General features: G+C 42.3%; 1 protein-coding gene across 4 annotated transcripts in view; it reads right to left on the reverse strand.

Moving 5' to 3' along the window:
- Nucleotides 1-1186: 1186 nt before the first annotated feature.
- The window catches only part of magi3a (membrane associated guanylate kinase, WW and PDZ domain containing 3a), a 139534-nt gene continuing 115650 nt past the window's right edge, over nucleotides 1187-25070 (reverse strand). For 2 of the 4 annotated variants that reach the window (XM_060895027.1, XM_060895026.1), the window contains exons 10-21: nucleotides 20286-20777; nucleotides 13619-13650; nucleotides 12711-13038; nucleotides 11140-11234; nucleotides 9954-10146; nucleotides 9145-9333; nucleotides 8366-8551; nucleotides 8169-8265; nucleotides 7701-7806; nucleotides 7071-7208; nucleotides 6116-6254; nucleotides 1187-3875 (exon numbers count right to left, since the gene is read on the reverse strand). In XM_060895027.1, the coding sequence (XP_060751010.1) occupies nucleotides 2962-3875; nucleotides 6116-6254; nucleotides 7071-7208; nucleotides 7701-7806; nucleotides 8169-8265; nucleotides 8366-8551; nucleotides 9145-9333; nucleotides 9954-10146; nucleotides 11140-11234; nucleotides 12711-13038; nucleotides 13619-13650; nucleotides 20286-20777 (2909 nt within the window). In that variant the 3' untranslated portion in view covers nucleotides 1187-2961. Of the gene's footprint in view, nucleotides 3876-5262; nucleotides 5333-6115; nucleotides 6255-7070; nucleotides 7209-7700; nucleotides 7807-8168; nucleotides 8266-8365; nucleotides 8552-9144; nucleotides 9334-9953; nucleotides 10147-11139; nucleotides 11235-12710; nucleotides 13039-13618; nucleotides 13651-20285; nucleotides 20778-25070 lie in introns of all 4 variants that reach the window. The other 2 variants (XM_060895028.1, XM_060895029.1) reach the window with 2 other exon arrangements.

The raw sequence follows: 25070 nt of genomic DNA on the forward strand, positions 1-25070 counted from the left end.
TTTTTTCTGACATGGGAGTGCAACATAAACTCCATCATTAAAAAGGCCCAGCAGAGGATGTACTTTCTACGTCAATTAAGGAAGTCTGTACGGTCTGCCACAGGAGTTGTTCATGCTGTTCTACACTGCAGTCATTGAATCTGTCCTGTGCACATACATCCATCACCGTCTGGTTTGGTGCGGCAACAAAACAGGACAGGAACAGACTGCAACACACAGTTAAAACGGCAGAAAAAAATAATTGGTGCTCCCCTGCCCACTCCCCAGGACTTGTACTATACAAGAACCAGAAACCGGGCAGGAAAAATTACTACTGACCCTTCGCACCCTGGACACAACCTCTTTCAGCTCCTCCCTTCTCTCAGGCGCTACAGAACTCTGTTTATCAAAACAGGAACAGTTTCTTTCCCCAGACAATCACCCTGATTAACAACACACCATAATTATATTCCCGGCTTCATATCTATAAGTACTGCATTATCAGAACTGTCAGACATCACATCATCCGTATACGTTACACACACTACTGCTGCTGTAGATTGTACAAAAGCATAATATTGCACAATACTGTTATTTGCACTATCATGCACTTCTCACACTTTATGTACATTACTGATCTGTCATATATTCTGTATTTATATTTAATACTCATACTGTCTCACATCGTCTGTATTGTCTTGTATAGTACAGTGTTATTCATGTCTGTACTTTTGAGAGTCAAACAGCTGGAACCGAATCCCTTGTGTGTGTCAACAGATCAGAATCAGGTTTATTGGCCAATAAGCCTGATTCTGATCTGTTCACTAACCCTATTCCTTTAGTTATAAGCCTGCTGTGTGGACACAGCAGATGCTTTGCAGTGATGACCCTGACTTGTGTGGGTTAACAGCCATTTACCTCATTTTAGTTAAGTATTTTGGTTGATGAAGGGATTTTACAAACATTGTACCTCACAATTGACCAAAGAACATACTCGAAGGCAACAATCAGGTTTTTTTTTTTTTGACAGCATTCAATTTTGTGACCCCCCCAGTTTTATTTTAACATCCAGTAGGAATGCCAGCATTAAGGGTGCCAACAATTTCAAAGTTGACATTATACGTAAAAGAAAACAAAACAAAATGCTGTAAATTGTATTAACAATTAGAAATGAAAAAAAAAAAAAAAAACACATGACAAAACGAACTTCATTTAAAACTTTATTTCTCAGTGCATGAACAGAATGTCATGACCAGATTCAATTATTTCACCACTACATATATATATTCTCTGTTTTTAATTATTTAAAAAAAATAATGGAGTGATTTACAGATTTTTTTTCTTCTGAATGAAAGCAAGTATTTAAACAGTCGCTGTACACTTTATAAACATTTACAACTACCACGATGTAGAGGCCGGAAAGCTTTTTTTCTTTTCTTTTCAGCAAAGCAAGGCCACAGTTTCATATAATTTCGAGATGAGATGACATACATATATATGAGGAAATGGACCACAGGAACTGAACAAACAAACCCAGTTTCGCCCCATTTAGGTAAAAAAAAAAAAAAAAAAAAATCATTCAAACAGTCCGTAAAGGCTTCACATTTTTCATTTTTATGTCAGTTCTGAAATACCATGCAACGGCGTTACATACGTTTGTATCGCAAAAAAACGTAAATTTGTTTAAATGTACGTTACATCAACACGGTCTTGCTTATGAATGGAACTGTACTCAACTGTACAGGTATGAAAGCTGCCACTCTTTTCAAACCTGTGCACATATTATAACAATTACAACGAGACGGCGTTTTATGGGAAATAAAAATCCCGAACCACGACACAAACCCCACACAGAACACACAGCCAAATCAGCTACATATGGGGAGCTACATGGATTAAAAGTAATGACCAGTTTTGACCAAGACAGCAATAAATCCAGTTCACTCTTATTCTTCACATTCAATCTGTACTCCAATAATAATAATAATAATAATATCTGGCTACCAAAGATTTGCTCCTTATATACTTTTTTTTTTAAAGATATAAAGAAATAGAACTAAATATATATTCGGTTGTATGAAAAAATATGATTTACACCCCAGCCATCCCTATTTTACCTTCATTTAACCTTAAAGATATGAGCATTTATTTAGTTTCTATCCCCAGTGTGCACAGCTTGCTATATGATACACGATGCATAATTGTAAAAGCTACAACGATGTGAAAAATCCATCCCCTTAAAGCATGTAGTGCACCGAGTTCGCATCCCTAAAGCAGGGAGGGATGAGATGAGCTCTTTGGGATCTGGTGCACGATGTTTATATACGATTATAGAAATCTTTAAGATATTTGCAATTTCTTTTTTTTCCCGTTTTAATAAATTACATAGTGTTCTTCATGAGCTCACATGTAGTAAACAATATACTTAAACACAAGTATCTGGTCAATTAAAGGAGGAACTTTTTTTTAATTGGTCTAAAATACACTGCAAAGCTGATAACTGTAATGTTTGTTAAGCTTAAATAATATACTCAGAACACGGTTTGGATGAATTATACATGCAATGATGAACCGCACGAGTTTTAAGGACACGCTGCATTTCAAACAAAGGCACAAAGGATGTAGGTGTTGAATGTGAACTAAAAAAGCAAAACAAAAAGAAATCAAAACAAAACAAAACAAAAAAAAACGCTCCTTCTCAATTCCGGAATACAAAGCACCTCACAGGATGTGTGTCGAGTCTTTTCAGCTGGAGTCTCTGATTGGCACGATACAAGACAGACAGGTGTCACTGCTGGTGGGACAAACCCCCTAACTCAGACAGGAGGACACAGATACTTAAGACGTGGAATAACCAGGAACGTGAATACGTCATCTGGAATTCGGTGAAGATACAGTATGGTGTACAAGTCACGTAAAAAATATGCATCGATTACACAGTGATTCCGAATGACCATCGTTTCTGAGTAACTCCACCAAGCATCAGAGCCCCTCCACCTGAGACTGCATCTTAGCAGAGCTGGGGACCTTCCATGGACCAGGGGTGATGGGAGCCTTCTTGTTGCTGGGGTTCCCATTCCAAGAAGTCTCTGGTGGACCGCTGCTAGATCCCCGTGCATCTCTTTTGCTCTCGTCGCCTGCTCCCCCTCTGTATCGGCCCTCTTTGGGTTCTCGATGGCCTTTCCAGTTTAAGGTCGTAGGCTGTTGCTCTGGCATGGTCCTGTTGTCGAGGGTCTGGGATTGGGGTTTCTGAGGTGCTGCTACTCTCTGAACACCCTTCTCTCTGTGACGCCGCTCGTTATCTGATCTTGCGATCTCAGGCCTCATCTCTCCTGTCTCCTTGTCCTGTTGGACATCAAAGTCTTCCTCCGTGTTCAGGTTCCCTCCAGATCCATAATGAAACTGTTGGCCATCAGAATACCTCTGTGGTTCCTCGTATCCTTTAGATGGCTGTCTGATGCCAGTCTCTTGTTCCTTTCTGGGACTCTTTTGAGGGCTCGCTGAGCGTCCACCTCTGTCCTTTTGCCCCTGGGCTTTCCTGTCCGTGTATACGTCCAGACTCTGAGTGCCGGCATTGACGTCTTTGTTCATCACCGTAACAGACGGCTTCTTTTCCATTTTCCGCGGGCTGTGTGAACCTTCTCTCCCCTCTGTGCGTGAAGTGTCCATTTTTTGTGGGCTGGGAGTGTTGTCATGAAGAGACACGCTGGAACTGCTGGTCCTGGGTTCTTTGGGAGTTCGCGGTTGATGATGAAGAGCGCGGGAGGCAGAATGTGCTGACGTGCCCTCTGAAGGCAAAAGAGAAGGGGACGACAGTGATGTTATCGTTGATGGCTCGTCAGGAACAGGATACTTTGGATAGTTTGCAGGTGGAGTTGTCACCATTTCCATACCATCTGAAACCAACAGGAAGTATAGAATTAAAATACGTCTCTTAAAACCTTCAGAAAGAAAAACAAACAATACTTTCTGTATATACATCTCAAAACTGCCAAAGGTATGTGGACACCTGACCATCACACCCACAAGTGCGCTTTTTTGTGTCGGTCTCAAAACATCCCATTCCAGATGTATTCCCCTTCACTGTTATTATAAACTCCACTCTTCTGAGAAGGCTTTTCTCTAGATACTGGAGTCTGACTGTTGGGATTTGTGTTCACTGAGCCATAAAACCAGGCACTGATGTTGGGTGAGAAGTAAAGGTCTTCACGGGTTCACTTAGATCCGAAAACCCGAGGTCCGACCCGAGCGGGTTCGGGTCTTTCACGTGTGCTTCAGACACGGGTCGGGTATAATAATAGCGGTCTCGGGTAAAATGTGTTTACTACCGTGTGTGTGTGTCCATGGACTCGAATCCGTTTCCAAACCTCTCCTCTGTTTACCAAGACCGCTTGCGACATCATGTTGCTGGCGGTAAGCTAATTTTCGTTGAAACAGACCTGTCAATCAATTTTGAATCCACGCTGTAGCGGTTACTTTTCTGTCTGACTGGTGCGTGCAGGGCTGCATCGGTGTGTGTGCAACATTCCGCTCCAGTCGGGTTAAAAAAATTGCCAACCGTCCGGGTCGGACTCTGAGCTAAGTTTTTCGGGTTTGTCTCGGGTCGGGTCTTTCTTTAAAAAAAAAAAAATAAAAAATAAATTATGCACGTCGGGTTCGGGTAAAAAGTGATTCGGGTCACGTCGGGTCGGGTACATTTCTTTAGACCTGAGAAGACCTCCAGTGAGAAGGTCTGTGGTGCCCAAGTTTCAGTTCTAAACTGACTTTTTTTTTTTTTTTTCAGTTTCTTCTTTCACCGACACATCAGTCACGAATATTTATGCATAAACATATTTAATGTGATACGAACGCAACTGGAAAATAAACCAGAAATGAGAGACAATGGGCTTTTGTTTCTGAGATCCGCCAACATTTAGACGTTTCATTGATTTTAATGCAACCAGACCCTAAAATACACAAACTGATTAAAGGGGGAAGTTCACCTTTATTCACCTTCATTCACCTTTATTAAAGGGGGAAGTTCACCTTTATTTACATTACTAAAACCCCTGCATGTAACAACAAATCTGTCTGAATTGACCAGAAATCGAGGAATAATTATTTCTAAATGCTCAAATATGGAAAACATTTCAACTCTGCCTTTTAGGATAAATACTGTTGTGATTTGCATAAAACTGAAATAATCAAGAAAAAAAAAAATTCTTATTAGGAAAGAAATGATTAAGAATAAAAATTTTTCCCAAGTGAGGATTAGAAGGTTTACCAAGACTAATAAGGACAGACCGAGAAAAGTAGAGTCTTTAGTGATGCTCTGGTTTCATGTAGAAGCACAAGGTGGAAGAAGAGTTCAGACCTAAAGAGGAGACAGAGACAGAGACGGAGACGGACAGAGAGAAGCAGAGACCGGAGGCAAGAGTGAGACAGAGACAGGAAGTCAGAAAAATGACAGACTGATAAAGAGACAAATGCATGAAATTGGAAGCAATGCTACCATTTCTACACAAAGCACTAGAGAGTGAACAAAATGGTGTCTCTGCAAGGAATTTCATCAATTTCATGATCAGCTCCTGTTGTGTGATGAATTATTTGAGGCCGCTAATTAACCCTTTTTCTGCAACACCGGAGTTCCGTTTCGGCGACAGAAAGAAAATCGAATTATCGGACGTCGGTATAATCAAATTCATTATTTCATGGCTGCAAATCTGATACGAATCGAGTCAGGACTCTGTTGCTTTCGGTGCGAGACGTGCGTTTTCCCCCTCTGTTGATAACAGATTATGAACGTTATATGATTATGAACAAGCACTTGAGGCATATCAGAGAGCAGAAAGGTTTAATATCACCGTTTACTTTTGAAGGCACAAACTTACCTTGTGTAAAAAAAAAAAAAAAAAATCTTTTCTTTTAATTTTTTTTGGATTTACTTTGGATACTTATGAAAAACTACAGATTCTTAAAAGCCCTGACTTTCGCACGTCCATCCAGATTAACCACCGCTGTAGATTTTGACTTAAATACATTCAATCCTGAACAAAACAAATACAAATTTCCTTTTTTTTGGCCTCTGGTAAAAAGAGATAAATTCGGAGAATCTTTTAACTAGCAGCACTTTAGTAGTAGATGAACGGTAACTTACTGTGGTCAGGAATCAGGCCCTGGCCCGGCCGCAGCAGCAGCATCACTTTGGTGCCTCCTGCTTGGATGAGCTCGATAGCCCGCGTATGCGTGATGCCTTGCGTTGGCTCGCCGTTGATCTCGACGATCTGATCTCCCACCTGTCAGCACAAACACCCTGTTAGTCCTCTTTTGCCCCTTTTCCACCGAGGCAGTTTGAGTGCAGGTTCGGAGCCTAATTTAGAACCAGTTCTTTCTTTTTCGACAGCCAAAGCACCGGCTGTGAACCAGGAAAAGTGGTTCTTAAGTAGCACCAAAACGTTGCTGGTCTAGACTTAAGAACCGCTTGTGTCGGGCTGTGGGCGGGGCTGTGGGCGGGGCTACTGTTAGCGCTTTTGTTAATGTACCTTAAGTATACTAATGTTTAATACACTTTTACTTTACCGCAATATGATTCATTATCAGCACACATGATAGTAAGTAGCTACATGCTAAGGCTAACTTTTTTCTGTGTTAATGATAAAATAACGTTATGTACTTTCTCGATAACAACCTCCGTTTATACAGATTACACGGAGCTGCATGTACATGTCGGATTCGCCGCGTTTGGGTGTTAATGTAGGTTCACAAAGCCATGAGCATTAACATTAAAGCAACATCCGCCATTGTTGTTGTGTTTGTCGCCGCTGCGCTAACGTTGCTGGGACACGTGACACGTATACAGTGACGTCAGACTCGGCTCTGTGTGACGGCTCTCTAGCCGGTAGAAAGGCAAACCGGTTCTTAGAAGGTACGCCAGTGGAACCAACTTTGAACCAGCACCAGTGCTAGCTCTGAACCAGCACCCGGTTCTTTTTGGTGGAAAAGGGGCATTAGTTATATCCAGTGCACTTTTACAAACGAAGATGATTGACCATCAACCTCGATTCAAGTTACTGATCATGTATGTGGTGGTGTGAAGCGGTTGGTTAACGCACGTGTATCCTGCCGTCCTTCAGCGCCGGGCCGTCCTCGGCCAGCCTCAGGATGAACAGGCCCATGTTGTACTCCTTCCCTCCACGTAAACTGAACCCGAAGCCACGTGGTCCTCTCTCCAGCTCCACTGGGAAACAGCCCTGTCGCATAGATACACACAAACACTGTAAATGACACCTTCCTCATGTTCCACCATGATGCCGAAGGAGATATTAATAAATATTAATAAAAAATATATATATATAAAAAAAAAACATAATTAATAAAATAAATAATTAAATAAAAAAATATTAATAAATAAAAACTACATAATTGATCCCACATCTGTCCTTGAAGCTCAAACGTGCCCTGTGGTGAAGACATTTTCAGAGCCGTACCCCGTTAGAGTGCCAAATCTCACGACAATTGCTCTTGTCAAATGCCTGCTGATATCTGACTGGCTGATAACGGCAAAGTTATTACTTAAACATTAAAAAGACACGAGGTGCAAAAAAACCTCATCCGAATGTTCAATTTTCCACACGGCGGCTGCAAAAGCGGGTGAAAATCGTTCAGGAGATCGAAAAAGCTCATTTATTCAACGCTAGTGAAAAGTCAACCGTTGAGTGAATCCGCATCCGGCCTGGCGTTACCTGCTTGGTGCCTGAGCTGATTCCGGTGCCCGTCTCATTCCTAGGGAGGGATTTGTAGTTACCCCAGGCCACACCCTCGTCTTTCTCCTCTGTCTCGGGGCCGGTGCTAAGAAAAAACAAACAAATCAGTCTAAAATTTAGTAGCTTGGCGATGGAGGCATATTAAAAAGAAAGTGTAGATGTTTATTAGCTTTTAGAAAGGAGCACTTTTGATATTCATGCTGCGTTCAAAGCCAAAGTTCAAATGTGTTGCTTACTTTAGAGCAGCAAACAATATAATAATTGTTATGAAAAACCTTTTATATTTATCTACCCGCAGTAATATTTCTTTGTTGCTCAGATTTAGCTAGACTGCATTTCTCGGATGATGAGTGACGTCAAAAAAAAAAAAAAAAAGGAAGAGACGGTGTATAAAAATCTGGCATTAGTCAGGGCAGGAGTGTGCGTTCGTGTGTATCGGCCTTGTACCCGTCATCACGGCTGGTAGGCTGCTGTACCATGGCTTTGTGTTGAGCCACCGGGCTTTGCTTGGCTGAACTGGTGCCTGACGGAGGGCCGCTGTGCTCTGAAAAATAAAACACCATCGTTGCTGGCATCTCACTCACACATACAATGCTAATACACCTCACATAGTGTAATACAAAAGCGATACCGTAAATGCTCACCTTCTTCAGGAAGCACAGTGAGGGTGACGCTGTTGCCAGCCTGCTTGATCAGCTGCACTATGTCGTTGTGCGACAGCTCCACGATGCACTGGCCGTTGACGGCGGAGATGCGGTCACCCACTTTAAGCTTTCCGGAACGATCCGTCGGACTGCCCATAATGATCCTTCCGATCTTATGAGGAATTACTGCAGGTTCAAGACGACAACAAATGAATTCTGCTTCGTGCGCCGCAACCTGTACAAACCCTCGCACCAATGTTCAGCTTTTTCTACATATCAAGATCTATGAAAAATCTGATCTTCACAATATTGGGTTTGGTTTAAAGCTCTAAAATGGGATACGAGACATTATCAGGGTACGTGGATGTAACTCTGTCTGACAAACAGCCGTCTTTCATGCATCTTCCTTCCAGCTTTGTTTACGCAGATGCCACTTTGCTGTCGTAGTGCCGTAATGTACGACGGCGTTCTCGTTCACTGTCCCTGATGTGCTCGTCATCCTCACGCTCTTCATGCAGGTATTTTACACTGCTGAGTTGTTGATGCTTAAATACCTGTCATTTACAGTTATGTACAGTACACAGATATGACCAGCTAAAAAAAAAACAAACAAACAAAAAAACTGGTGCTGTTTTAGAAAGAAAAATATAACTGCAGATGTGGTGAAGTTCAAGTGGAAGTGAAAGAAGGACTGTTAATAGCTACACAACAATAAATAGACATATGTACTGCATCATATTAATATATTAACATGTTGAAAGTTTCGTTGTGCCGCTCACCTCCTGGTGGTGGTTTGTTCTTGGAGGTGAGGATGACGAAGCCGAAGCCCTCGTTGTCTTTGCGATGTAGCGTGACGTCGTACGGCTCGGGCTGGAACAGTGCGGGAGCTGGAGCGTCCGCGTGAGGAGGCCTGGGAGAGCCGTTAACCTGAGGGGGAGTTGTCTGGGTCTGTCCACCGTCTGCATCCTCTGAATCAACAGGAGACACGTTTGTCATCAGGGTGCAGGACGTCGTGCTAGATCCATTATTACTCATTAACTCTTTTACAGGAGGGCTGAGGAGTGTGTGGCGTGTGTTAGTTTTCACAGATGATGTGATGGGGCATGTGGTAGCCTAGTGGTTAAGGTCTTGGGCTACCAATCAGACGGTTCTGAGTTCGATCCCAGGTCCACTAAGATGCCACTCTGTTGGGCCCCTGAGCAAGGCCCTTAACCCTCAATTGCTCAGTTGTATCAATATGAAATAATGTAAGTTGCATAAGGGCGTCTGCCAAATGCTGGAAATGTAAATGTAAGATGATGCTTCGTTATTTGTATGATGTGAACAGTTTTGTGTGAAATCCTTTCAGCTGTAAAATTCTCATCTGTTGATTATTATTTTTAGTTGTTCCTGTATTTTATGAGCTGCCTTCATGCCCGAGCCCTGCTACATGGTCTACTTCTGCCTCATTCGGTGATGTGGATCTGTTTTCTTAGCAAACTGGGAGACTGCTTACAGCAACACAGAGCTGCTTTTCTTAGTACCAGAGAGTTTCCCATCGATGTACGGTGAGTATGTAAATAAAGAAGTGCGTACGTTAAACACACACCTGCGTAGATGAGCTTTCTGCGCACGGTGAGCATGACCTGGCCGTTGCGTGCGGCGTTGGTCATCAGCTCCAGGACCTGCCTGTGGGATTTTCCTTTTACAGGAACACCGTCGATACACATGAGCTCATCACCTGCCCGCAGACGCCCGTCCTTCTCTGCTGCACCCAGGGGCACGATAGCACCGATGTACACCTACAGAGAGACAGAGAGAGAGAGTGAGAGAGAGAGAGAGAGAGAGAGAGAGAGAGAGAGAGTGAGAGAGAGAGAGAGAGAGAGTAAGAGAGAGAGAGAGAGAGAGAGAGAGAGACAGAGAGAGAGAGAAAGAGAGAGAGAGAGAGAAAAAGAGAGAGAGAGAGACAGAGAGAGAGAGATAGAGTAAGAGAAAGAGAGAGAGACAGAGAGAGAGAGAGATAGAGTAAGAGAAAGAGAGAGAGTAAGAGAGAAAGAGAGAGAGAGAGAGAGAGAGAGAGAGAGAGAGAGAGAGAGAGAAAGAGAGAGAGAGAGAGAGAGAGAGAGAGAGAGAGAGAGAGAGAGAGAGAGAGAGAGAGAGAGAGAGAGAGAAAGAGAGAGAGAGAGAGAGAGAGAAAGAGAGAGAGAGAGAAAGAGAGAGAGAGAGAGAGAGAAAGAGAGAGAGAGAGAGAGAGAGAGAGAGAGAAAGAGAGAGAGAGAGAGAGAGAGAGAGAGAGAGAGAGAGAGAGAGAGAGAGAGAGAGAGAGAGAGAAAGAGAGAGAGAGAGAGAGAGAGAGAGAGAGAGAGAGAGAGAGAGAGAGAGAAACAGAGAGAGAGAGATAGAGTAAGAGAAAGAGAGAGAGAGAGAGAAAAAGAGAGAGTAAGAGAGAGAGAGAGAGAGAGAGAGAGAGAGAGAGAGAGAGAGAGAGAGAGAGAGAGAGAGAGAGAGAGAGAGAGAGAGAGAGAGAGAGAGAGAAAGAGAGAGAGAGAGAGAAAAAGAGAGAGTGAGAGAGAGAGAGAGAGAGAGAGAGAAAGAGAGAGAGAGAGAGAGAGAGAGAGAGAGAGAGAGAGAGAGAGAGAGAGAGAGAGAAAGAAAGAGAGAGAGAGAGAGAGAGAGAGAGAGAGAGAGAGAGAGAGAAAGAGAGAGAGAGAGAGAGAGAACTATTTTCTTATAAACAGTAATAGGTGATATATGTAGGACTAAGCACACATATGCCAGGTGAAGGCAGCACTTACAGGTTGATCTGGTCCTTCTCCACCCAGCACTCTGAAGCCAAAGCCAGACTCCTGGTTCCTTTTAATAAACACGTCCAGATCTTTGGTGTTAGCAGCTGCAGGTACGAGTGGACAGAGTATAAAGGGTCATGAGTCACTATACTGTACAATCGGTATCTACATCATCATACTATCATTAACTACTAAACTACTATACCAGCTGCTTCTGTACCCTACAAACTAACCATATATGACCTGGTATCACACTCAGTCAAATTTAGCTGTACATTTGCACATTTATGCAAATATCCACTCAGCCAATCATGTGGCATGGGTGCAAAACATAAAATCATGAACGACAGCTAAAGATGACAAGAATATTCTGGTTATTTCCTTCAGTCTTCAAAAGGTCCAGGTTCTGACGGATTCGGTCTCCGGACATACTTTTCTGCTCACCGTGGTTGCTACAGTACACTGTTGCTATACAGCCTTCTTGTCAGCTCAAACCAGTCGTTCAATTCTGGCTTCTTTTATCGTGTGTAAACTCTGCCCCGGGACATCAGCAGTGTCTAAAAATACTCAAGGTCAGACTGTCTGGCACCAACAACCCTCCAAGTCACTGAGATCGGGGTTTTTCCGCCATTCTGAGGTTTAATGTAAGCATTACCCTGAAGCCCTATCACGAGTATCATTACTGCACTGCTTCCACATGATTGGCAGAGTGGATAAGTCCACAAATACGTACAGCAATGTACAGCAGTTCCTAATAAAAGGTGTATTGTGCAAAACAGACCCAGTTTAATTTGTGAGAAAGTTAGACGTTTGAATTCCTTCAGAATAAGTTAGAAATGGTTATTCCTTTAGACCAGGGGTCGGCAACCTTAAACACACAAAGAGCCATTTGGACCCGTTTCCCACAGAAAAAAAAAAAACACAGGGAGCCACAAAACCCTTTTGACATCTAAAATGAAGAGAACACTGAATATATCGTTTTTTACCTTTATGGAAAGTATAGAAAAAACTGTAGTGTGTTGATTTACGGAATTAATGAACTGCTACGGAGTAAACGTAATTTTATTTCTGCAAGCAAACAAAAATATTTTGAACAGTTTGAACTAACCTTAACAAAAAAGACACTGGGTTGAAGGTTTCTTTCAAATAAAATGTTCGATGTCTAATTGAGTCCTCTTCGTATTCATGACATCAAAATTTTAACTCGCCGGCTGCAGCAAAGCAAAAATGCGTCTGCTTCTGTGTCGGATTTCGCAAGTCGGCGGTTATGACGCATATTTTGAGCGACAAAAAAATTAATGTTACAAGAGCATCGTAATCTTAGAATTTAGAATTACATTTTTTAAAAAACTAACTAAAATAAAATACATTTAAATTAAATATTTATTTTCCAAATCTACAGGGAGCCGCAGCAGAGGGATGAAAGAGCCACTTGCGGCTCCGGAGCCGCCGGGTTGCCGACCTCTGCTTTAGAATAACCATTTACATTGTCCAGTTTATAGTATACACTCGTCACTGGCTCAGGTATGTGCTTGGTATGTGTGTGTGTGTGTGTGTGTCTATATGCAAATGTTACTCACGCTTGCTGTCAAGGATGGCTTTGGATTTGAGGTAGACTTCAGATGGGTCCAGTTTGGGTGAGTTGGAGCGCATCACGTTGGGAGGGAAAGGCAGCGACTGGGGAGGAACTTGGGGGAGTGACTGGGGAAGAGCTTGAGGAAGAGTCTGGGGAAGAGCTACAGGTAGAGTCTGGGGAAGAGCTACAGGTAGAGTCTGGGGAAGAGCTACAGGTAGAGTCTGGGGAAGAGTCTGAGGGAGCGGCTCGACAGGACTCGGGCTGTCCCTGTTGACTGCGTTGGTGGTTGCTTCGTGCTTGTGGGTAGCTGGCATCGGCACTGATGTGGCACACTAACACACAAACACCGTACTTAAGCTCCAACATCTCAGCAAGTTTATGCTAAATTTACATTAACATTTACAGCATTTAGCAGACACCCTTATCCAGAGCGACTTACATTTTTATCATGTTTATACAACTGAGCAATTGCGGGTTAAGGGCCTTGCTCAGGGGCCCAGCAGTGGCAGCTTGGTGGACGTAGGAATCAAACTCGCTAACCTTCCGATTGGTAGCCCAACACCTTAACCACTAGGCTACCACATGCCCTAAATATTAATATCCTGCATAAAACAGCTGCTTCAGTAATGCGATCAAAGCTTGCGCTTTGGATTCAGAAATTTTAGCATACTACAGCGCAAGCTAGACTCAAACCTGCATCAATAAATGTTCCATGATTAAGGCCTTGGGAATTAGGAGATAGTGAATAATGTAGCACTACGCTGAGCCTCAGCCCAGCTACGGAACAGCTCGATTCATTATTCAGCAAACGCGTCACCATTAAGAGCGCAGGCTGATATCATTACACTCCAAACCCTGAAGCGTGTTCGTTCCCAAAAAATTCTGTGATTAAAAGTGGTTAGATGAACTTACAGGCTTCAGAGACTTCACAGGAGACGTCTGACCTGCGGGAGAAGAGAGAGAACGAGAGGAAGAAAATGAGAATGGAGGAACAGAACAAGTCACGGCGGGGGCTGGGGGTGGGGGGTGGGGGTTTAACGAGGGGCACTGACTAAAAAAAGATGAAAAGCTTGGGAAATGGGGCAAAAACAAAAAGAACATTTATTCCACTCAGTGCACTCAGAAGCACTGACACCAATAACAAGAGGTCTGACTGGATTCCAGACACGCACCAGAAGCCTGGTGTTATGCTGCACATGTGTAGTTACATTTGTGGTCATATTTAATGCGACTGGGAAGCATTCGCACCCCTTTTGCTTTTGTTGTAGATTTATTATAAAACCCATTAATGGATTTTGTAGAAATCCTTTATCTACAATTATTATTATTTTTCAGCTTTCACAGCCTCAAGAATTCTTGAAGTCTTCTTGTTTGTCCTGTTATTCATTGCAGATCTTCTCAGGCTCTATTAGACTGGATTGGGAACTTCTGAGAACTACCGTGTTCAGATCTTAGGGGCTTTTTACACCTGGTCACTTCATGTGTTTTCTGTGATCCGATAGCTATCCGATGGTAAAAAGACCAGGTCTAAATGCCCTCTGAAACGTTTTCGAGACGGATATAAATCCGATCGTTCAGACCATTTCAGGAGGTGGTCTGGGACGCATTTCAGATGAAACTGGACAGGTGTAAATGAATGTGGTTGTTCAAGCCACATACGTCAGCGCTGTACTCCTCCCAAACGGAAGTAAGTCACTCGCAGGTGACTCGCGAGTCGTGCATCGCGCCAGAAACAAATGTTTTCCCATCAGTGCTGCTCCGATCTTTCACCCAGGTGTCTCGTTGGGTCTTAAAATGCACTGCTGCTGCCAGCGAAAATGCAGCAAACAGTAAATGCTGTTTTTTGTAGCAACCGCATACACCAAAGCGTGTTCCATTTCAATTACCCCGGAAATGAGGTAAAATATATTAGCATTTTTATATTTAGTAGTAGAAAGATCGGATCGATATCCGATTCGCCAAGACGCATTTATGTGGCCTAATGTAAATGGAACAGTTTTAACAAATCAGACAGCTATCGGATCAGAGAAAACACATGAAGTGACCAGGTGTAAAAAAGCCCTGAGTCTAGGCTTCGACTAGGCCATGTAAGGACATTCACAGACTTGAGTCCTCCAACGTTGGCTTGTTTGCATGCTTTGGCTCATTGTCATTCTTAAAGGTGAACCTATGACTCAGACAGAAGTCACACACACTCTGGAGCATGTGATCTCGCTCTAGGTTTGGTGTTAGAGGTGGATCTTCTCTAATTTGGATGCCTTGATCTTCCCCTGTGGGGCACGGTGGCTTAGTGGTTAGCACGTTCGCCTCACACCTCCAGGGTTGGGGGTTCGATTCCCGCCTCCACCTTGTGTGTGTGGAGTTTGCATGTTCTCCCCGTGCCTCGGGGGTTTCCTCCGGGTACTCCGGTTTCCTCCCCCGGTCCAAAGACATGCATGGTAGGTTGATTGGCATCTCTAGAAAATTGTCCGTAGTGTGTGATTGCGTGAGTGAATGAGAGTGTGTGTGCCCTGCGATGGGTTGGCACTCCGTCCAGGGTGTATCCTGCCTTGATGCCCGATGACGCCTGAGATAGGCACAGGCTCCCCGTGACCCGAGGTAGTTCGGATAAGCGGTAGAAAATGAGTGAGTGAGTGAGAGAGTGATCTTCCCCTCAGTTCTGACCAGCCTTCCCTGAGCCACTCTCAGCACGTTCACAGCTTGATACTGCCACCACCACGCATCATGTTTCTTTGCCAGGCGATAGCGCTCGGAGTTCAAAATATTTCTTTCTTCTTTTATAAATCTTTTTCTTCATGATCTTCTAAGACCGCTTTGATGGGAGTATTTTCATGGGTAGATTCTCCTGTCTCTGCTCAGCTCTTCTGATGTTAGCGTGGCACCCCTGAGCCAATCCTAGTCATTTTTGTTGGACTTTTGGGGTTCCAAACTTCTGCAGTTTCACAATGATGGAGCCCAATTTGCTCACGGGGGCTTTCAAAACTTTAAAAACAATTTTAAACTCTTGCTCATGGCTTGGATCAATTGAGTTAGTCACAGATGGAATCCAGTCCAGTTCTAGAAAACCTCCCAAGATTTAAAGTGCCAAAGCTCTCAATGTTTTTCTATGAGATGAGAGATTATTGCAATAAAAAAAAATCATTAAAAACATAGTTTGGGGTTTTTCATTTTGGAATACTGTGTGTAACGACGTATACGTAAACGGCATTACGGTCCATTCGATTCATTTAAAATTAAATCTAGAACTCTAAAGCATGCAAAAACCTCAAGGGGTCTGCGTAAGGAACGAACCCACTGTAGATATATGAAATAAATCTACACATAGGATCTATTCAGTGTGTACAACAGGCTGACAGACCACTAAGTGGCAGTACACACCACACAGTTTGTGTAACCTACATGATACTGAAGGAGGAATATGATATGATTTATAAGCTGCTGCACTCTGGGAGATGTTAGCGTGTGTGTGTGTGCGAGAGTGTGTGTGTGTGTGTGTGTGTGACAAGATCCGGTTACACAAAGGAGCCAGACACATTTTTGTGGTTGAATAATTGCATATGTAAACACTGGAGTGACTCCAGAGTCAGGTGACCTGCCCATTCCAGCTGAGAGCTTTAACAATGAACCATGCTCATCTACATTACGCTTCTACATCTACATTATGTTTCCTGTCTAGTTTAGTTTCAAATACCTCATCCCTCAACTTTATCTAGTCAATTTCCTAGTAAGCCGTTTATCCTATTCGGATTATACTCGCAGCTTACACTCTCACGATCAATATACGGTATTTATCAATGAAATCGAATCGATGTAACAGTTTATATACTGTACGCCATCGCTCTGGAGTTCTCGAGTGTGATTGGTCAGAAGGTGTGGGTCAGTTTTATGTATTTATTTATTTACCTATATGTATTTATTTATTTAAATGTTTATCCATGGAGTCTCCGGTGTGATGTTTCCAGAATATAGAACGTGGAGCATGACACGCTTCGTTTTCTTTGGTTTTTTTTTTTAATTAAGTGAATTAATTAAGATTGAGAGAATTACTGATGAATCTGATACAGCGCAAGCGATGAGAGGAACTAGAGGACGTGTTCTTTCGTTTAAAAAAAAAAAACAAAAAAACAACAAAAATACACACCTGTATGGCAAAGCGTTGAGGTGTAAGAAGAATAAAAGACAAAAAAGTCGTGATGTGTTGTTATAGGAACGTAATCTACTCTGGGTGGGGATCGGTAACTCCTCATCCTGTCGGCTCACGTCACTGATTATTCTGCTAAAACATCCCACCTGTAGTCTAAGCTCCCAAAAATGTCATTCTGATATTTGAAGATACTGAGAATTAAGTTTAACTGTGACGGTTCTGATGAAACCAACTCTGGACTACATTACCCATCAGCCCCTGCGCTTCACATGGCCACAGCGCTCACGTCACCTGTCGCACTCACCTTCACCTGTGTCCTGTTTCACCTTCATGAACGTGCTATTTAAAACCCTGCGTTCCAGCCTTTCCTTTGTCTAGCTGTTGTGTGTTTGCTGTAGTTTCATTTCTAGCCTGTAGGTTTTTGCCGTTTTGTTATAATTGTGGTTTAGACTGAGGTACAGTAGTAATTTCATCTGCGCTGCACATCTGCCGCCTCTTCGATTACGGGACAGAAAGCTAGACCCGTAACACGCACACTTTTAGACGACAAAAAGTGTGTGTATGAACAAAAACAGCAAAACCCTCCAGGCTGGGAACGAGACTACGACAAACAACAAGAGCAACAAACACTCGACATCAACAGCAGCCAGATAATGAAATGCTGAAAGGCAGGAAATGAAACAGGACACAGAGGAAGGACATTGGGACATGAATGTCATGACCGTCTGAAGGACAGGGGCTGATGGTTAACATCACAATACTGACATCTGCTACTGCTTATGTTCACACAACCACCTCGTATTTACATAGATCAAAAGATTTTTAGTTTTTTTTTTTTTGATAATCGGTACAACATTATCAGCAGCTGAGTTTATGGCCCTGGAGTTGCATTATTTTGCCCCTGAGTAGATCAACAAAGACTGGCTTAAAGGTGGGGTCTCCGTTGTTTGAAAGCCAATGTTGACATTTGAAATCACCAAAACAAACCCGCCCCTAACCCAAATGGGTCCCACCCCTGTTTTGATAGCTCCGCCCACACATACACCAGACAAGAATAACCCAAGTATAACCCAGACAACTATTATGGCGGAACCTGTTGGGGCAGCTGACCGAGGGTATATTTTTATCAATAAATGAACTCAATGAGTAATACTATGGTAATACAAATGTGTTTTTGTAGTACTGTGTGTTGTACCATGAAAGGTTTATCTCCGTTTCACGCGGAAGACGTTCAGTTCTCTCCAGCGCTGGAAAGCTGATCCTATATTAACACGGGTCCTACTTCTTGCCTTATCGTAAGCCTTTCTTCACTTTCTTTCTTTGTTTTTATCCTCCATGTCAATGTTAAAACCGCTTTCTGCTAATGTCACACATGCGCACTGAACACTCTCTCCGCCCATATTCACAAGACACGCCCCTTTCTACTCATTGGCTACACGTTAGTTTTGTTTTTGTTTTGTTTGGCGGCCCAACGCAGTTTTCTGAAGCATTTCTCAAACAACAGAGACCTCACCTTTAAGACTAGCTTTTGATTTTATTGTTGTTTATTTATTTTTTTTCAAAATCACTTTATCTACTATTTATTTCTTCTAAGCTCAGATGAATTGGGTCTGAATTTAAAACCCTGGCCTGTGGGCTCTATCTTTAACACCCCGGCCATATACTAATCACTAAAGTTCCACATTAAAAGGCAACAGTTTTCACCGCTTGTGTTCGTTCGTTATCCAAGGAGTGATTTTAAGTAGCCGGATACTCTAAACTCCAAGGCACGTTCGGACCAGCTTCTCTTCACGATTCTGGGACCGGTCGACTCCCCGGGGACACGGCGAGCCGGTGGGGCTGATGGTGTGGACGTGTGAGGATCGTCAACCTTTTCAGTACAATTCGAATTCCCCTCACACGCCGTGGCCAGCTATAAACATTACAAAGTGCTCCTCTAAGACCGGCCATTAAACCTGCTGCACCTATTTCGAGCATAATTAAGGACGAGGATGGACTAGACGTGACATGGGGTGTTTATCATCCGTGTCGCTATTACTATTGTCATTAAAATAATTACACTATTGCCCAGGTAACTAGGCTGTAAAGTGGTCCGGAGCTCTGCGTTCGGCTCCTACAGACGGGAAATGATGCTGCAGAGCGGAGTGTGTAGTGCAGAACGGTAAGAGGAACACATTGTTCTTCTGGCTTAATGCTCACACACTCCTCAGTCTCTCTTGCTCGCTCTTTTTCTCTGTACCTCTCGCTTCCTCTACCTCTCTCACTCTACCTACCTCTCTCTCTCTCTCTCTCTCTCTCTCTCTCTCTCTCTCCACATGTGTCCCTTCCACCTCTCAGTACGTGTTGCAATCATTTCTTTTGTTCCTGCTCGGGCACAAACACACAGTACAGCGTTCAGCACTTAACGTTCTCAAGGAGCATTTTGGAAATGTAAAAACGTGGCATTGTAGCGTGTGAGTGGCTTGTGCGAAGCTTGCGGAGAAAGCGTTAAAGCGTTATGTAATCAAACGCAAGTGCATCAGCTAAATGCAAAGAACACAGTCATCATTATTTAACAAGTTAAAAGCTCTGCATTGTCTTTTTCTCTCAATGCCAATCTCTCTCTCGCGCTACCGAGTTTTCGTTCAGGGAGCCAAATGCTACAGTTCATATTTTGCATGAGAAAAAAAGCAAAAAAACAAAACAAACGTGGATGGAAATTTCTATCATATCTTGCACGGTATGACGTGTAGTGAGAGACTTTTCGACCGTCTGGGTCATACGAATAAAATCAGTAGGAATCAAAGACAAATAAAAAAAAAAAAAAAAAGGTATATATATATATATATATATATATATATACATATATATATACATATATATGTATATATATATGTATATATATATATATATATATATATATAGAAAAGAAAAGTTATAAGATAGTAAGAATAAAATGAAATTAAATATACAGGTGAGAAATAAGACGTGATGTGATGAAATGAGCAATTTATGTGAACAAAAAAGTGTGCAATATCTAGTACTAAGGTCATGGATGGTATAAAATCCCTGGGCTTGTGCTGTTCTAGGAAAAGAATCAAGGATACGGTGAACAGGACGCAGAGTTCCTCTCATCACTCCACATAGAACTTTGTATTATTCACTACAGTAGCACCGTCGTGTTCTCAGCACCTCACTGATGATGTCATTTTTTTCATTTATTAGCGAATGATGACCGAATGAATGTTTCTGAACATCCACAATGTTGATCGTTTCTATAGGAACAATTCTGTATGAGAGTCAGCGAGTCCGAGCTGCCGTTACAGGAAATTCATCAACTCCTTCTGACCAATCAGCTTTGAGCTTTCCACAGCGCTTAAGCGATTAAGATAGTTAAGATTAAGATATTAGACGACCTGCTGCTTTTTCATTTTTCTGCCTGTGCTTGGCTCTTACCTCCTCTGAGCACGAGCATGTTGACCTCGGAGCCGGGCGGCAGCTCCTTCAGGATGTCCACCACCTGCGTGTGGCTGAGCGTCTGCACGTTCTTCCGGTTGATCTCTTTAATCACGTCGCCTTTAAGCAGGCCGCGACACCACTGAGCGTCCAGGATCATCTTTACCTTCTGGCCCAGCGGGCTGTCGGCGATGGCGAAACCAAATCCGTTCGGCCCCTTGGCCAGAGTCACGCTCACCAGCTCAGGCTGCAGCAGGGTGAGCTCAGGGCCGTCCTCCTGTCGGCCCTCGGGTACGAGCGGCTGCCCGACTGCTAGCGGCGCGGCTGCGGCGTCTCCTGAAGGCTCATCGCCGGTGTCCTCGGGCAGGGGGTAGCCTCGACACAGCACCATGTCTACGTACTGGTTCACTGAAACTGACTGGAACATCTGCACCACATCTGCATGGGTTTTACCGAGCACACACGTGCCGTTGATGTCCACAATGACATCCCCTGGGAGAAAGAAAAGAGAATAATAATAATAATAATAATAATAATAATAATAATAATAATATTTGTTATTGTAATTATTTATTATTAGTGACATTTCAATAGTCTCAAAGAACCTAATGACCCCCCAATCAGTCTTCTGAACGCTAAGAAGTTACATATCTACTGAATTATAAAGGATTAAATGATAATTTTTCATCAAGTCTCATTTTTCTAAAATAATTCAAAGAACATAACTTAATTTGAAAAATAATAACGAATTGAAAACTTCAATGGTGTAAAATTACAAAACATTATACAATTTATAATCTGAATCTAAAGTAGTAGGTTAGAATGATTAAAGACATCCTCGGGGATCCTGATGTGAAGCTTATGACGCTGAGCTTTCCTCTTACACGTTCATTACAAATCAGAGAATTACACAAATCAGTTCACGTCATTTCTTATGCAACTTTTTATTTTTTACACACTAAGAAATCACGAGTTAAATCTGTACAAACTCACTTCTTTTTTTACTCTCTGTTTAAACTCTCTTTATCTAGGTCATGCGAAAGGTTCATTTGAATAACTCGCTGTGATTGGTCCATGGCTGGAATCAACAAGCTGAACTGTGTGTGTGTGTGTGTGTGTGTGTGTGTGTGTGTGGGGTGTGTGTGTGTGTGGGGTGGTGTGTGGGGGGTGTGTGTGCATGTGAGAGAGAGAGAGAGAGAGAGAGAGTGAGAGAGAGAGAGAGAGAGAGAGAGAGAGAGAGAGAGAGAGAGAGAGACTTGTCCGTCACAGTGACATTAGCCAATTGCAGGGTGTCTATGTCTATGACATCATGTTCTCAGAAGAGCTCAAACAACTCTTTCCTCTGACCGAATTTGTCTCTGTGAAATGAGCCATGATTCCCATGTCTGAACACTTTCGACTCAACAAAGTGCGAAACAGGTTGAGAATGTTCTCCTGCTGCTGCATAGTGGCAAAGACGCTGCAAACGTTCTCCACAACCTCATGGAAAAACTTCTTCATTTGTCTCTGGACAGCTGCAGAAAAGCAGCAAGAGCGAATTGCACGTGACTCGTTTTACACACGTTAAAATAAGGAATCAGCGTTTTTCCTGTGCAGGTCAGAAACGGTTTCCAAACGAATCATTTTGAAAAACAAAAACAAACAAACAAACAAACAAAAACCATTTTCTTGTGCATGTGATGTGAAACCGCCACCCCCCCCACCCCCACCGAGCTGGAGAGCCACTCTAACAAGAATAAAAACAGAAAAAAAAAAGAAAACAAAAAAAAAACAAGAATAAGATGTGTTTTAGAGACACTTTGGCTTAGAAACGAGAGATTAAATCCGCACCTGCCTGCGTGAGTCATTGTTAGTTTGTGACAAACACTGCGAGTGTGTGTCAAACACAAACAGTTATGGAAAGGCTGGAACACACACTTCAACTAGAGCATGCTTTTCCAGCAACCAGACTGGAAAGTCCACAGCATGGGGGTGTGGAACAGGAAGAAAAAGACAAAAACGAGAAGAAGAAGAAGAAAAAAAAAAGACGTTGCTGTTATCAAGTTTCGTTCATCTAAATGTTATTGTGGTAACATGTTAAACGCCGAGGAAATGAATCAGCCTTGGTGTTATCACCCTGAAAATCCCAGTTGTTCATTTATTAAAGAATGCCATTGTACTTTTGATCGGTTTTAGCTACGTTTATTAACGCTCTTGAACTCCTGTTAAAGCGGCGATATGCGATCCTTCAAATCCATTTTTCTTTCTCTAACAATAAAAACAAGAACTTTTAACGTTACTGACAAACGTGTAAACGCATGTCTGTAAATATTCCACCTGTCACAATGCTGACACTGGAGACTCCTTCCACGAATGTTAAATAAACTCCTACAAAACCTACGACTTTGTTTTGGTTGAGTTGTTTATCGTTAAACTCGCATGACGCTGGGGAGACGATTCAAGTGTTAGTTTAGATGACTTCGATTATCTTCGAAGCATCGGTTACTATAGAAACGACGCCACGTTAGAACACTGAATTAACACAAACATGCGATTTGCATTTCAGGACTAGACCAAAGCCGTGGTTTAAACAGTACGTTTTATTCATTCGGACTCAACAAGCTTGTAATGATGATGTATTAAGAAATTACCCACAATTTTAAATCTGTAAGTGTAAACATTTTTTGCAAAATAGTTGTGCATGAACAACACATGCCTCAATTTTTACCTGCAAATCAGTTCCTGCTCCTGGCCTCCACACCAGCACGGTTAAGTCAGATTCAGGAGAAAGCTTAAAACTCAAATAATAATAAAAGAAAAATGCACGTTTTCGAGCTGTAACACCTTCCAAAGAACTTTCAGAGAAGTGCCACCTTCCCGAGATCTCTGTGAAACCTGCTGCCCTTCCTTATCCCATTTCACAAACATCGCTGACATCATCTTAAAGGGCCGGTGCGTAATCAGTAACCATCGTCACAACAGCTAATCCCAATATTGAGTGCTCCTCTCACCTACTGCGTGAAGCATCTGCCTTCTTTTCAGTAATCTTTTAAAGGCTGGCTTCGGCTTTCGGACTATAAAAACGACGAGCTCTGGACGCTCCAGAAAAGCGTGCAAAGAGCAGCTCGGTAAGCTGAACGCAGCACTTCTTTAACCAGCACTTAGCTCAGCACTTCTTTAACCCATCATGGAAAGAGCGATGAAATTGAACACTTCCTGTTACATGACATCATCGCTTTACTACAGTCTTGTACACAGGAGTCAGCAATAAGATGATATCATATCAACAGGGTTATACTGTATATACTGTACAGTATTGTGTCACCTTTCTAAAATATCAAGTATTTTGTCATATTTTTATTAATTGCAAGCAGCCAAAACAATCCTCCATCTTTAAAATTGTAATATCCAAATGAAAAAAACCCAAATTGTTTACATTAAATAAAGTTATTCCACAATGAAAAGTAAAATAAAACTGCGATTTGTTTGCAGACTCGTACGCCGTGATATTTGTAGCTTCTATGCTATGTTAAGAAACTACAATGTTAAATACAACTACAAATGGATAAAAATGACATCATGTTGTTTATTAACTAACAGAAATGATCAACTTCTGACATCTTATCACACTGCTCCGTCTGTTTATTTTTCTAGAACAGCACCATGTATGATGTTTTATTCCCTAATCATACATTTTGCTCTAATCATCCGTATTCACCACATAAAATTTCATTTCCTAACTTGAACCTGTGACTACAGTAGTGTACATCACTAGTGACATCGTCAGCGAACACATCTTTGTTTATGAATGGGACTTTTGACTTAAAATATGTGAAAGATTGTCAAGATGGAATACATTAAATGCATCATTGATACCCTCCTTGTCATCTTTTTAAGCTTTTATGTGTCTGGGTAAAGATGGTTGCTAACATGTGGCCTGTAACAACGCACCACGCCGCTTCTTCCCCGACGCGACGAAGAGAACCGTCATGGGAGTATTGACACTTCAGGTATATTTCCGGGTTCTTGGATATTTATTCTAGAATGTTCTAGGATGTTTATTTTCCACTATTTCGACTCGGTTCTCTTTTCTGGCTTTCGACTTTTGTGTATTGTATTTTTGGTGGTGACGTTGAAGTCATGGTACCATAGTGTAGTTCATTCATAGCTAAAATTTAGTTTGAAAGCTTAAATGATTGCGATTATTGTGACGGCAAAAGCAAACACTTACATCCTACACTTCTGCTGTCCACCGAGCTTTTTTTCTTCCTCCTTTCTTCTTTTTAATCGCGCAAACCGGAGTTGACGATCACTTCTGGGTTGGCCTACAAAATGCCCTCACCCCTGCAGCACTATAAGAATCTGCAGCATGAGGTGTATCAAAGTAAACTGTTGTATGTGTGTATGTTGTCGGAACGAAAATAAATGCAGCGTGTAAGCTTTCAGGACTCACAAAAACTGTGAACTTGCGAAAAAACTCGCTTTGCAACTTATCACCTGCTACTTGCTGATCGCACGGTTCCTTTTTGGCTCCACTATATCCAGTGTGAGAACACGGCGGCTGTGTCGAGACTCACGTCGTCTTAAAAGAGCGACGTGGAGATCAGTAATCTGTCCCTACTTCCCTCGACACGATGAACAACGTGTCAGGTACAAATCCGCAGAAAGATGTCCTTGAGAACAATCCAAAACGATACTCGATGGCATCTTCTGTACTGTACCACATCCCTGCTTTAGTCCTTTATTTATTTAATTACAGTTAATGTTGTTGAAGCAAATTAATTTCTGTTTATTCTTCTCTCTGTT

This window comes from Tachysurus vachellii, chromosome 19 (assembly GCF_030014155.1).
Source record: "Tachysurus vachellii isolate PV-2020 chromosome 19, HZAU_Pvac_v1, whole genome shotgun sequence".
NCBI lineage: Eukaryota > Metazoa > Chordata > Actinopteri > Siluriformes > Bagridae > Tachysurus > Tachysurus vachellii.